Source organism: Limulus polyphemus, unplaced genomic scaffold (genome assembly GCF_000517525.1).
Source record: "Limulus polyphemus unplaced genomic scaffold, Limulus_polyphemus-2.1.2 Scaffold357, whole genome shotgun sequence".
Classification (NCBI taxonomy): domain Eukaryota; kingdom Metazoa; phylum Arthropoda; class Merostomata; order Xiphosura; family Limulidae; genus Limulus; species Limulus polyphemus.
In genome coordinates, this window is record NW_013665967.1 from 239,234 (window position 1) to 254,823 (window position 15,590).

General features: G+C 34.7%; 1 protein-coding gene across 1 annotated transcript in view; it reads left to right on the top strand.

Annotated features, from left to right (window-relative positions):
- Positions 1-3,646: 3,646 nt before the first annotated feature.
- LOC106457652 (neurexin-1-like) overlaps positions 3,647-15,590 on the top strand; it is a 206,004-nt gene continuing 194,060 nt past the window's right edge. The window contains exons 1-2 of the mRNA XM_022383663.1: positions 3,647-3,665; positions 3,828-4,337. Coding sequence (XP_022239371.1) covers positions 3,647-3,665; positions 3,828-4,337 — 529 coding nt within the window. The remainder of the gene's footprint in view (positions 3,666-3,827; positions 4,338-15,590) is intronic.

A 15,590-nucleotide genomic window follows, 5' to 3' on the forward strand; every position in this document is an offset into this window, starting at 1 on the left:
GCTCTTCTTATTGAGATATATTAGTTATGATTGTTTCAATATGTGGCTGAATCCAACCATAATATTACTTTTAAAAAGAGTAAATTGATTGTTTCGAACAGGCTGGTCTATATCGTTTTTCATTTAACGTTAGCTCTTTAGAAACAGCGCTATAGAAATCAATATTCTGAGAAACTGCCTCTAGGTTCAAGAACCCAGTATTTACAAGGATGCAGTAAGGAAACAGACATGTGACGTCACAGATTTAGAGAGAATGCAAAATTTGTCATTTCAAAATTTATTTTCTTCTAAACAATTATTTGTAGATATGCCTTAGTATTTGTTTTTTCGTTATGTATCACAAAGCTACATTATGGGCTATCTGTGCTGTGCCCACCAATTGTATCAAAACCTGGTTTTCATCGTTAAAAGCCTTCAGACTTTCCGCTGAACCACTGGAGGGGGAGGGTCGTACTTTGGAAACTATGTAAGTTATATCAGAGACGAAAATACATTCCAAGTAACCTCTAGTTACTACCAGGGCATTACCAACAATACTTCAAAAGTAAATTATTGTTATCTCTGAAGAATATTAGTTGCGCTAAGTACGTCATTAATTAATGTGTAGTTGTTGTTAGACCAGAAAGATATTCACTACAAGAATTACGTTAGAAAATGTGTAATTGCTGTTAAGTCTGAAAAATAATTTTTGTCGGAAGTACGTCAGAAACTAACGCCCATTTACGAAACAGGGATGAGGCTCAAAGACTCCACTGATTCAGTTTGGTAATGAAGCAGCAAGGAGATGATAAGTTTCAACAGGCATATTACACCATTCCTAGGAAAAAAATCAGTATCAACTCTGACAAGGATATCTGGTTAAGAAAACGATGTCGAAGCCTGGTTTACAGAATAACCCACAATGGGATTAAGATCCCGTGATTTTGGCAGTCAGGATACATGACTCGCTGAATAAGACTGTTCTATGGATTTGTGCATCTGCCATCTATCCAAGTGGAATATCACAAGATAGAATAGTCCCCTAGGGCGTTCTTGTAGCGACCAGCTATTGTTCTGCCTTTCAATACAACGGTTACACTAAGTTCATACCATCAAACTTTATATCTCTCCGTGATGAAATGTCTGCATACCTTAACAGTTGGAAACAGGCACTCAGGTTGGTAATTTTCCTTGGTCTGACTCTACACATACACACCTTCATCTGATGAGAAAAAGAGTGTATATTAATTAACCTGATAATATTGTCTAAATGAATAACTATTACGGCATTACGTGCACAAATGTGTGTTTATTGGAATAACGAACACTTCGTATGTGGCCACTTTTTCATGCTTCCCAGGTGATTAAGCTTGCATTATTAATTTTCCTTTGACATTTGTTGCTGTAGTTTATCAACTAACTCCGAGCACAGTTTAGTTAGTGTTATCTTCCTTTTCTTTTCACGAATGCGATTTAACAAGCTGTTGACCTGATTTCACGTGATAGGTCTTTTTACTACTAGTGTTCTTGCAGACAATGCTAACTTCATATTAGGGACTTCCATTCTGATACATTATTTAACAACATATCCTTTAACAAGGATTGTTTCTTGTGTCACTTCACTGGTGTCCGATGAGTATGTGTCCATACAGTTGAATGAATACCTTGTAAAACCAACAATAGTTGGGTTTGAAACATGAAGTGTGTGTGTGAGGGGGTGGTCTAGTATCGCTCGATAAATCCTCTTTATTGCATTCGCGCATACAACCTACCATGAACATTTTATTCCAGGTTATATGCTTACATTCACCAAGGAATATTCCTGCTGGCTGTACATGTGAAAAGTTTATCATGAAAGATTCCTTTCAACTTAATATCTAAAGTTCAAGGGAAGAAGACGTACATTTGTGTTTCCATAAACTACACGTGAAGTTCTTTCCTACTAACATTCTTATAGTCTGCAGAAGATAATTAGATCCATGGTGAATTCTGACTTTCATACTTGTGTAATAACTCTATTTTTCATTACCTAGTGTGTTGTGAGAAAATAACATTTTCAGATTAGATACATGTTATTAAAACATGTCTGTGATTGTGTTATGTAATGTAAGGCACAGTTAAAGTTAAGTCGTTGCTGTGGAAACCATTACGTGCGGTGACTGTGGTAGAAAAGCAGTTTTCGTTAATTACGTTTGATAAAAGTGAGCAAACTAAGGGATACAATATGCTTAATAAGTAGTTAAGCGTTATTATCAAAAATACTTAGGTCCTTAATACCTTAAATAGGGAACGTTAAGTAATTTCTAAGGTTTATTTTTTATTATTACATTTAACATAGTTACAAAAAAAAAACGTAAATACTTTTGAAATTCATCAGTTAACTTGAAGTAGACTCAAGTGTAATTAAACTAACTATATAACCATATATCTAGTGAAAGAAATAATTTCACCTGCACATTGCGAACAAGAAGGAAATATGAGAAAATATTATTTGCTACTCGCATTTAATAATTTCAAATTATTCGAATTTGTTTGAAACATTTTGAGCAAACCTTCAGCTTTATCAAATTTCTATATGTATATGAACGTTAACCCTCGAATGTGGCTATATATGTATGTGCGTATATGAACGTTAACTCTCCGGATTTAATCAATCTTTACAATCTCAATCTTTGTAACATTCTCCACCAATTCAGTGTTTGAAAAAGAAATAATGTAATAGAACAGAAACATAGAGTGTAGCGTAAAATAATACATAAGATGAGCTTGCTTTTAATTTACTTCATAGAGAAGCAAAGCCTAAGTTGTGTGTTGAGTAGGATCGAGATGTTGCTTCAATGGTTTTCTAGGGAGAACATCTCAAGGATAAACAAGGCCAAGCCACTCGCACGAAGAAACGAAAATCTCATTGTTAATGAAGAACGTATTTCTCTCTCTCTCTTCACATTACAAGAACGAGAAAGGCTGCGTACTCCCGGACGTCTCATTAGACATAAGGATTTGCCGTTCATGTTTAACAACAAAAAGGCTCTCCAGATCTTTGGGGAAATCGGGCTTACTCTGTGTGTGTGTATATATATACACACACATCCATAAATATTTTGTTAAGTTTGCCTCTAAAGCAAATATATATATATATTTGTTCTTACATCTTTCCTTTGGAGATTCACTTTCTAATTAATGGTTTTGCTTTTTTTATTTCTTCTAGACGTATAACTGACCAACGTCACGTACAGAGTGACTGATTTCTGTTCGGAGTTTTACCGTTTTCATATGAGCATGTAAGTGACCAACGTCAAGAAGGCAAGACTGTTTTACAAAGAACCTTTCCATTTCCCTGGGTATGTAAGTGACGAAACTCGAGGAAGGAGAGAGTCTGTACAAGCAGTGTTTATTACTTTTAGCTCCTTGGTATGAGCTTATGTACCAGACAAAAATATATAAAAAATAATATCGTCAATTACTTATAAGTTGTTCGATCATTGTTTTATAGTCAGTACTCCTGAATAATGTGGTTATTAATCGTGAACTATGTAACGTAATACCTCTATTGGGCGAAGCCTTATAGATCCCTCTACAAGTTTCAGTTCGAAAAAGTCAGATATACCTCCATCATCAATATAAAAAAGGAGTCCTTTAGGTTCCTCAGTGCGAAAATCAAAGGATAATGTTCCATTCAGTCCCGTGTACCATTTATTAAACTGTGCGTATGAAGTGGGGGACCCTTCCAAAACAAACCCCACTGCTTTGACAATAAATAGAAAAAAAAGAAGAACCCGCCACAGTGTACCCATTGTCTACGATCTTTATAACTTAGTTACTTCATGTAAGTTACCAAACTCAAATAGTTTTCATTAAAAAACATCGACTGTTATGTTGGTTTAATTTAGGGAGTGGAGCAGCTCTTCTGACCTCTGGGAATAGACTTCATGATGGAGCATGGCATCATGTAGAAGTCACAAGAAATGGGGAGGAGACACTGTTACGAGTTGGTGGTGACATTCAAAGTCGGGTTTCTCGGGGCATTGAATACCTTTTCGGCAACCATTCCAGTAACAGCGATCTTTACTTTGGGGGGTTACCTGCATGGTACAGCTCCAACCTGAGTTACTTGTCACTCCCTTCCGTATTGTACGAGCCACATTTTAAAGGAGCCATAAGGAACGTGATATTTGCTCATGAAGAAGGAATGCCTAAACGACAGGAGATGACTCATTCGCAGGGTGTCCGAGCAACAGTTTTGGCATCGTGTGAGCACCATGATCCATGTCAACATGGGGGCATTTGCATCAGCACCGACACTGGGCCCGTCTGTAACTGCAACCATGTTGACTATGATGGAAACTACTGTGAAAAAGGTAAGTTTCAACATATTTGTTCTCGTATTTTACAGCAACAAATAATAATAGGTAGGCAAACAACGATTTATACCTGAAAAAGACAGATCAATGTTCTGTCGAAACATGTGGTATGTTGCACCATCAATAGAATTCTTCCTTGTGCTTATAAATCGTTGTTTACCTACCTATTATTGTATTAAAATAATATGCTTCCTAACTCAAACAGCAACAGATAGTTCAATAAGGAATTTTGAAACATTCTAGTAAACTGTTCTTATCTAAAATAATTTTAGGTTTCAAGAAGTAACGTAAACATTATGATACACCGTCACGGAAAGGCCACGAAAGGTAATAGTATGTGCAATAAATATAAGATAATAACTTTAAACTCTATAGCACAGTGTCCTACATCTGACAGTAGCAGGAGGTCCAGTGGTAAAATATGTTCTAAAACAAAAATCACTTTGTTGCTCGTAATCTAACTTTATCAGATTACAACCAACAAACGTAAACTAATGGTGTTCAGAAAGAAAATTGTAGTCTAACCTTATCATATCTAAACCAACCAACGTAATCTAATAGTGTTGAAGATAAATATACACCATTTTTCATAGTCTTTGTTAAATATGATAAATTTCTTTATTGCTCTTTAAGCTTCTTTATACTAGGTTGTTCTTTTTTTTTAAAGCCAGTTGTGATGCTACAAATACAACTTTCCACAGCCGCTTCAATATCAATTCTCTGGAATTGTTGTTCAAGCATGCCGTCCTTGACAGAAAAAAAAACACAAATTGCCTGTTTGCGCGCGCAAAACCTGTTCACCCTCCTTTATTAAAAACTTAATTGTTGTTTAAAATCACTATTATTCGCAGTTGCCGTTTTCTAATTGAGTTGCCTGTCGCTTTTTGTGGAAACTAATAACATATTATGCTGCTAATAGCTTACTGATATTAACTTATTAACATTTCATTCGTCAGCCTCAATTTACTTATAATCCGCTTCTTTCTCAACCTCTGTCGTGCTTTAAACGCCATAGTTCACATTCTTACATCTGACAGTAGTGTTCATTTAAAAAACGGTAAAGTGACAGAAGACTCTAGAATAGACAATTTAACACTATAGTGTACGGTTCAAGAACGATTGGTGGAAACACTGGTAGGCTTTTTTACGGGTTTGATGTTATGATAACTTCAACCATTGAAGGTTTAAGAATGTGCGTGCACGTCCACATGGGTACGCGTTTCTTTTCTGTTTTTGTTGATTTTTTCCACATCGGAATAACGTTATAACAACATTTTTGAATGCAGTGATGAATAAGGCATTTTGAGACACTTTGCATGTTGGATCTTATATAATTCCGATCTCTCGAACTTCTCTAATATTCAAATTTATTGAATATATATTTTAGTTTTAAGTTACACCATATAAAACTGGTAACATTTTTATTACCCTAGCTCTGTATTCTGTAAGTGAACTTTCAAGTGTATAAGCTGTAACATCTTTAAACTTGTTTTTCTAGTCACAACTGTAGAATATTTTTAAATATGTACCCTGTAGAAACACTTTTTTATTTACACCATGAGTTAATTTTGAAATGAAATAACTTATGTACTCTTTAATTTATAATTCATACTAGTTAATTTCCAAAATTATTAAAAAATGTTTTTTGGATGACGTGGCATAAGTTCATTGTCTTGGAAACAATGATTTTCACAATCTAAATCTTTGTTTGTTTGAAGTTAAGCACAAAGCTACACAATGGGCTATCTGTGCTCTGCCCACCACGGGTATCGAACCCCAATTTCTAGTTTTGTAAGTCCTCAGTCTAAATCTAATCAACTTTTTAAATATATTTTAATACCTGTTTTGCACATGTTATAAAAATTTAAATGTCTGTATTCACTTTCATTTTATTTTTCAAAACCACATTATTCTGCTAGGACACTTAGCAGAAAGTAACAGTAACTTTATATAATAAAAACGTTTTGATAAATTGGCCGCTATGAGTGCTTAGATAGATTCCAAAATTGAACGTAATTAATGTTCTTCGGTTAAAAGACCAGTCTTAACAGGAAATTCTTTTTTTTACAAGATCGTAATAGATAAGATTTCTTATATTTCAACATTATGGTTAATAGCTTTATAGTTATCAAAATCATTCTTAGATCCAAATATGATACTTAAAACAAACCTTATAACTCAAGACAATGCTTATAGGAACACCTTACTCACAAGAATAGGATTCTTTGGACTTCAAGGTACCTTTTATATACCTTGATTCATTTTTCATTACGAGTACTTAAGACCCTTTTATATAAGGGTTCCTAATTCTCAAGAGTAGTTTCGTAGGAGCACTTGAATACCGATACTAAGTTTTATTTATTCATTTGCCCACAGTGGCACAGCAGTATGTCTGCGGACTTACAACGCTAAAAACCGGGATTCGATGCACGTGGTGGGCAGAGCACAGATAGCCCACTGTATAGCTTTGTGCTTAACTTCAAACAAACAAACAATTTATTTTTATTGGGGTCTTAATTCCTAAATATAGTTTATTAGTAGCATTTTTTGTTCCCAAATTTTGCTTTTTATTACGATTCTTTTCTCCAATCATTAGGGTTCTTGGTTTCCAATTTTTATCTTTCTTAGAATGTTTTAGTTCCTGTTGTTAGTAGTTGATAAGCACCTTTAAATCCCAAGTCTTGGTTTGTATAAATTTTAGTCTCTAGGTTTTCTTCTTAAAAGTTTTTATAATTAAATTCGAAGATCCATCTTTCATCTAATCATCTTTACTTTCTAATGTTAGTGTTTCCTAGAATTCTTTATGTCACAAGATTAATGTTTTAGTTCGAAAATCTTTCCCGTTTAATCGGCCGGTTAGCAAGATTCATAGAAACCCTTATATTTCGTGCTCCTCAATCAATTAAGTGCCCGCCTAATTTTCAACAAGTCATATAGGTCCTTCGAGCGGCCATTCATTATGTATGAATATATATTTGGCTGAACTCTACAAAACAGCTGCTTTTGTTTCGAAGAATGATCCCATATGGTCAATTCATTTGACAGTATCTGGTTGAACTATACGAAGTTACTGTATTTCTTCCGAAAAAACAAACACATACGGTCTGTTCTGTTAACTACACATACCTGGCTGAGCTGTGCCAGACGTAACTGTGATTCTCCTGAAAAAAAAAACAAAAAAAAAACACACAAACGATCTGTTCTGTCAACAACATATAGTTGACAGAGCTGTGCTAAGTCACTGTGATTCTTTTGGAGAAGGAAACAGATATAATATGCTTTTTTTTGGCCGTGTATATCTACATATCTACCTGCCAAAGCCCTACCATTTTTTATGATTCTTTCGGAGAAGGAAACAGATATGATATGCTTTTTTGGCCGTGTATATCTACATATCTACCTGCCAAAGCCCTACCATTTTTTGTGATTCTTTCGGAGAAGGAAACAGATATGATATGCCTTTTTTTGACCGTGTATATCCACATATCTGTCTGCTAAAGCCCCTTCTGAGAATGAACAACTATGGTATCTGACTATATGTGCCTAACCGTGTTCTACCAAGTCAGTGTGGTACCTTCAGACAACAAAATGGTTTGAGTTATTATGTTTGGTTCTGAAAATACTGTGTCAAATGAGTGTTAGACGTGCTTTTTCTTCTTATGTATTTATAATGGATGATCGGACAAGTTTTCTGACATACCTGGTAAACCTTAGTTTTATAAAGTCCTGTAAGCGAATTAATCTTTCTTTCTCTACCCCGTCCTTTATCGACTTTTAAATATACACTATATAAAGCTTTTTTTAACGGGAAGTAGGGGTAATTTAACAAAGGGAAAAAAAACAATTCGGTGAGTTATTGACAGCAATATTATAAAAATATTTTCATGCTAACGCTGCTATTCTTCCCCAAATCCTGGAATATGTTCTCGAATCAGTGTGTGTCAATATAGTGCGTTCTTAACGTGCCTTTTGTTCTTGAGACATTGTAGTTATTGAGTTTGTAGTTAGAAAAGTTGAGTGATGCACATAGCTCCAAAATACTTCAAGAGAAAGGTTACATTTCTGAGGTGATGCCGTAGTCTCAGTTTGAACATAAGACATACATAATTTAAATTTCTCTATTGGCATGTCCAAGGCTAGTCAATATTTACTTCATGTTCATATCACGATATCTTATGTATGAAAAACACAAACAAGATTATTTTCGTCGGAATGTATACGCTAATAATTTGAACTATGGAGGTAGTTCTTTACTTGATAAATTTGGTAATTAAAACAACGAAGAAATGATAGAGAAATGTTTTATTCTAACACAAATTTTGTGGTGGTATTGTTTTTTCAAGTAGTAATGCCCCTCAGTAGCACAGTGGTATGTGTGCGGACTTATACTGCTAGCAACCGGATTCCGATAGCCCTTTGTGTAGCTTTGTGCGTAATAACAAACAACAACAAAAACATCAATGAGTAACTCAAATTGTCACTAAGAAGAAAACTTTCTTGAGGAAAATATCTATTAGATTAACTTTGCAAATCGCCGAAACAAATATAGTGAACTGCGCATAAAAAGAAAATTCGTTTTGTGATAATAATTATCCAAGAAATGCACTTTCCTTATCGTAAACCAAAGTGTCTAGAAAATAAATATTTGTCTGATGCTTGACTGTAAGCTTAATGTGTGATTGTTTACTCTGTTGGTAAGTGAGGAAACTATTAATACATTCGGAAGATTAGAAAAGTCATCAACATATCTGGATTGATATAAAGATTGAAATGCCTGAAGAGCTTCTTTACATTTGATTTATTCGTGATAATATAAAACATTTGCTGCTAAAGCAGAAGCTAATCTAGAACCAATGTTCACATCACTAATTTAATCATGAGCAGTTTTATTCAACAGAAAATAAAGTTCTTGATTGCAATTTTCCTAAATTTAATGAACAAATACTTAATAATTCCTTCTATTACATTACTATTTATATAGAGCAATACTAGCAAATAATGATCCCGTTTAAAAAATAGTAAATACACATTTTCATGAAAACTCAAGTGTTTAATTTGATTAACAGCTTCAGAAGTAATGTTTCAGGTAAGATCAGTCAGGATTAAAGCTCAAGAACTGAATTTTCAAATTTGCCACTCGGAGCGTAATTGTAGGCTTATTAGAAATAACCGGTCTCCCCGAACGCTTCTGTTGTAATTTATATAGCACGCCTGCATGTGAGGCACGATTGGTTAAATATTACTGCAAATTACCCTAATTATCATTCTCCCTCGTCAATTCTCGTAAATATTCGTGTATTTTTATCTCTTTTGTCATTGTTTAATCAATTTGTAACTGAATAAGTATAAAGCTGTCGTTTAAACCTATTTCAACTTGAGTAATATATATAGTAATCAAAATAAAAATCACACTGAAGCTTGTTTTCGACATCAGTAACTGTGAAATTGTACAGTGTCACAATCTTTGTGATCTTTACCATCCCTTAGTCAGTTGTACAAGGCGATATGCTTTCCTTTTGTGTAGTCACCCCCCAGGAGGGTGGGTTGAAGACGTAATTGGCCATTTCTTAGAATAGGAACAGACTCGTTACACTGTAGGGTTCTCTTTCTTGACTGGTGGACTCCGCATTTCTTTTAGTTGTCGAGAAAAGTCGTGTTTTTTTAAGGAGCTTTTATCTTTCACTGGTTTAAACCTCCTTACACGGTGATTCTATAAAGTCAACCGACCAGAATATATGTTTTCGGAATTAATTGTCAAAGTTCAGTTCTATTTTCATTTAGGAATTCATTATTTCCTGTCATTTCTTTTAATTTGTTTTTAAAGTTCGTCCTATAATACAATGTGAATACTTTAAAGATCTAAACAATGAAGTATTAAGTGTTTTATTTACAAATATGGTGTTGTCTGCATACAACTCACCACTTACACTATTCAGTTCATCCTACCTAACTAAAGCTCCGATCCTCTTTTATTTGCTGCTACATCTATGGATTAGTTAGTCCTAATCAAGAAGGGCACATTGTTATTCTCGTTTGGCTTCAGTGTGAACGTTATTTATAAGAATTTGTGAATCACACCATCCTTTCCATAATACAAAGAAGTCTCACAAAATAAGAAATCCGATAGCCGATCGGAAGATCTACCTTCAGTTCTACTTTCCGAAAGCACTTGGGTTATCGCACTTTTTTAATCTTGAGATCCTGTTAGGCATATTAAGATAAAACAAGATAGGTAACATGTGCTTTGGTTTGTTCAGACACTTCATGTACACAAGTGTGTGTGAAATGCAGGAGTTACTTGTTTTTTAACCATTCAAGTTCTTAACTGCTTAACTCTTCATTCATTCAACTCCCATATAATTTTTAATAACAGTTCATAAATTAAGCCACCCTCCCGGTGACTCAAAGGTAAGTCTCCGGGCTTACAACGCTAAAAATTGGGTTTCGATACCTGTGGTGAGAAGAACACAGGTAAATTATTGTGTAACTTTGTGCTAAACAACAAACAAATAAATACACCATAAATAAAGAAAAATCTGAGCATAAATAAATTATGTAAAAGTTGTTAGTTACACACTTTGGGCCGTGGGTGTGCTATAAGAGTGACGGTCAAATTCCGATTGGACAAGGACAAGAGTTGGAAGTTGGGCAGTTGACTAGCTGTCTTCCTTTTAGCAGTTCAAAATTATGGACATTTATGGACAAATAACCTTTATGTAGTTTGCGTGAAAATTCTAAAAAAAAATGTAAAAAATCCTAAGTTTCCCTAGTATAAATAGACAAGTTTTCCATAGCTCTAAATACCACAGATTAACTATTTAGAAATCTAGTCAAGCCAATTAGAAAAAGTACCAACTACGCAAAGACAAAAATAAAATAATATAACGCCGTAATTTGAATCATCTTTTATTTAAAACCTATGAAGATAAACTTACAGTCGTTCCAAAGTTAGCTAGGAAACCTTCAAACTTTTCGTTTTTATCTAATCAGGTGAAGAGCACTGACGTAGCTTGAAACTACAGTTTCCATTGGATATATATATACACTTTGTCATCTAATGTAAAAAAAATTATCATATTTCAAACACAAAACCGAAAGATTAACCAAACATACATCTAGAATGGCCTTGTGAGTAGAAAACTTACGTCAATGTAAAACTATTTGCCCAAGGATATAAATTAACTACATTTTATAATAAATATTAATGATGATCTGAAACTAAGTAAATAGATGACAGCTAAAACTTTCTATACTTCAGCATTGCCTGTTCAGTCTTCTGTCGCAAACACAACACGGCTTACAAACTTTGAATCTAATCAGATGGTCGCTTTTTTTCAGTGTAGCTTGTCGATATATATTACTGATTTTTGTTGAATGATGAACGTGCTCTCGATATGACTCCGCATCAAACATCGCCAGTCGCACATTGAAAAACGGTGGCCAATTTGTGCGTGCCAACGATTTTAAAATCACTGAATCAGCTGGTGAAGCCTGAGTATTACTTAGGATCAAAGATAGCATTTCGCCTGTTCAACAAAAATCAAAAAAATCTACAGCTTACACAACACTGTTGCTTCTAAACTTCGAAAAAAATATAATTCGAGTTGTCATTTTCAATGAAAGACACTCAATACATTTAGACTATAAAAAAAAACTTTCTGCATTTTCTTACATTTTTATAACGGTTTTGAGTGAAAAGAGATTCACAACTATGAAATATGAACTCATGAATACTTTTAAACGACATTTAAGACTGTTATTACTGACTTGGTCTAATGCTGACGATTGCACGAATATCTCAACTTCCTGCTAATGTATACCAAAAAAATTTTTTATATGTGACGATAAACATAAAATGAATTATTTAGTAATAGAACACAATAACGAACAACAAAAATAGGTGTACATAAAAAGAAAAATATAACAAAAACGTCAATTATTGAAGTATTTTTATAATATTTTTAGAAGAGATGTTTCTTTGTAGTTAAGCACAAAGCTACACAAAGGGTTATCTGTGCTCTGCCAACTACGGGTATCGAAACCCGGTTTCTAGCGTAGTAATTCCGCAGACATACCGCTGTGCCACTGGGTTTTTTTTAGAAATAATTAATATAGAACCACTTCTCGAATTATAGCCACCTAACAAGGGAAACTCCATAAATATAATGAAAGAAGTGTATACTATACCGTTACTCTCACAGCTATATAAATATACCATGAATTTAGTTAACTACCTCAATGATCAATACACAAATACATACCTCCATTGACGATAAGTCATCCAGTAAAGTCTCACTATCATAAAGTTCATTTTGTTAACAAAGGGGAGAAAATTAATATTTATTTTAACAATGGAAATAGGCTCATGATCTGTTTAACAAAGAGAACAACACTGATATATATATTTTAACAATGGGAAATGATTCGTGATTTTGCTAACAAGGAGAACAAAATTTATGTCCTACATTAAATCAGCTTCTAGCTTTATATGTACGTATATCGAACTAACACTTCCCACAGTTTTGGAGCTAGCAGAACCAAACTTGACTGGCAGAATAGTGGTGGCCTGGGAGAGAGGGTCCTTACCTGTACGGCGTAAACCCTTTCCAAGGAGATATAAAGGAGAACTAAACGCCCTCAGAAGGTCACCCAGGCATAATAGAGGTCGAATAACAGGTTTTCAGGGTCTCTGAACCTGAATCTGGCATAGGGTTTTGTGTTCCTGCCATTCCTCCCTGGGATTCCAAGGACACCATGTCCGAAACTGTGTAAATATCATCACGCTCTAGCTAGCAGGACCAAACTTGGCATACGTGTTCAGGTATCATATGTTTTTAGGGTTAGTTTTTTTTCTTGCGGTACGAGCCCTCTTAGGATAGCTATAGAAGAAACTGGCGATAAAGGAGGAGCTTGATTGGCACAATTGGACCTCTATGAATCATGAGGGGGCGTTTGAACCTCACAGTGATAGTTTATTCTGATAATTGAAAGCACTTTCTTCTCTCCTCCCAGTGGTACAGTGGTATGTCTGTAGACCTAAACTGCTAGAAATCGGGTTTCGATACTCGTAGTGGGTAGAGTACATCCAAACAGGTTACAATGATGTTTTAGAATAACAAATTCTTTTCCCGTTCGTCTTGTTTTGTTTGCTCAAATTTTCAAGTTTATATTGACACCTACTGGATAATTTTCATGTATAGTTCCATCTCTAAACCTCCAGACGGTTAAATAGTTCTTTGTTTGCATTGAAACTTGCTGGATAAGTTTTACGTGTGGTTCTATCTGTTCCATCTCTAAACCTCCAAAAGGTTAAATGGTTATTTGTTTGCATTGAAACTTGCTGGATAAGTTTCACGTGTGGTTCTGTCTGTTCTATCTCTAAACCATCGAAAGGTTAAATGGTTATTTGTTTAAAAGTTTTTTTTGTTTTTTTTAAACTTACTGGATAATATTTAAATGGTGTTAACCGGTAATTTGTACTATAAGCTGTGACAACCAATATAACTTAGAGACTGATATACAGTTATCATAAAAACGTACCAACATTAGCTCTCGAGAACTTTCTAGTTCAGAATCCTGAAATAGTTTTCTAAAAGTGAAACTATTTTCTAGTTTTTATGTTTCCCATGTTAGGTTTATTTAGTCATGTTTTACTACTGTGTGGAGTTCAAGTTAATTTTAAAAAAAACATTGTTGACTTAACTACTGTTTATTGTCCGATTTTAATGTCTAAATTTTACTTATATAAATGAAAACGGTTATTGGAATGCCTCACTAGGGGAAGGACGTTTATATGAATAGTTATAAAAAAACAACTACGATATTTTTGCATAGATGAATGTAATCAACTCTTAGTGAACAATACAAACTTTTATGAGCACAGTTTATTCTCTGTATATTGTTAACGAATCAGTTTCACTCATGATATATCTATGGAGAATGAGTAGTAGGATCGACTGAATTGCTTTGTCTGAAAGATCATTCATACATTCTCTACATCTTCGGGACAAAGATTAGATCAGACAGCAGAAGACGTTATGGGCATGTGCTCGAACCCCCGTCATCGAACGTGCTCGCCCTTTCAGCTGTGGGGGCGTTATAATGTGGCGCTCAATCCCACTATTCGTTAGTAAAATAGTAGCCGGTGGGTGATATTGACTAGCTGCCTTCCCTCTAGTCTTACACTACTAAATTAGGGACGGCTAGCACCCCACTTATAATCCGGTAGTTGTTTCAGTTTTGAATTCTCTGGTCACGACTAACATAAAAAATAAGGTGCTCCCACCCTTCAAAGTCAAATATGTTCAGCCGTGTATGGCCGTGTCAGTCTCTTTAAAATCACGTAGAAGGGTTAAGGCATTTAACGTCGGTTCGTTTTCTTATTCAAAATGTCCATAAAAATCATGGAATTATGACACTTGGCATTATTCTGTCCCCGTGTGATTCGAATACTACTTCAGTTTATCGTTATGCAGTACATTCGTCCGTCGGTAGCAACACAAAATATTTATGTTATTTCATTGTTACGCTTCCTTATCCCAAAACAGGACCACTACCGAATTAGTCATATTAAAATATAGTATGTTTTTTTACCTTTTGTGCATTGATAATTACTTTAGTATTCCTACTGAAGTCTATACTAAGATCATGGCTAATGGAATGGTAATTCATATTGTGTTATGCATATAGCAGTTACTACATGGTGTAATTGTTTCTTGATAGCATGCCATAAATCTTCCCATTATAAACCCCGATACACCAAAATGAGTTGTCACGTACTTGTGTTTGGTTTCCAACATTTGGACAGCCCGTACTTCCATCAAAAACTCCATCAGCTACCCTAATGAAATACTGGAGCACAGGAGTTGTCCTTTTAATTGCGTGTTTGTTTGGTTGTTTACCAACATTTGGACATCTCTGACAGCCCGTACTTCCATCAAAAACTCCATCAGCTACCCTAATGAAATACTGGAACACAGGAGTTGTCCTTTTAATTGTGTGTTTATTTGGTTGTTTACCAACATTTGGACATCTCTGACAGCCCGTACTTCCATCAAAAACTCCACCAGCTACCCTAATGAAATACTGGAGCACAGGAGTTGTCCTTTTAATTGTGTGTTTATTTGGTTGTTTACCAACATTTGGACATCTCTGACACCCGTACTTCCATCAAAAACTCCATCAGCTACCTGCCAATACTACTGGAACACAATTACGGAAAATAAATCCTGAAGTGAATTCACCATCAAA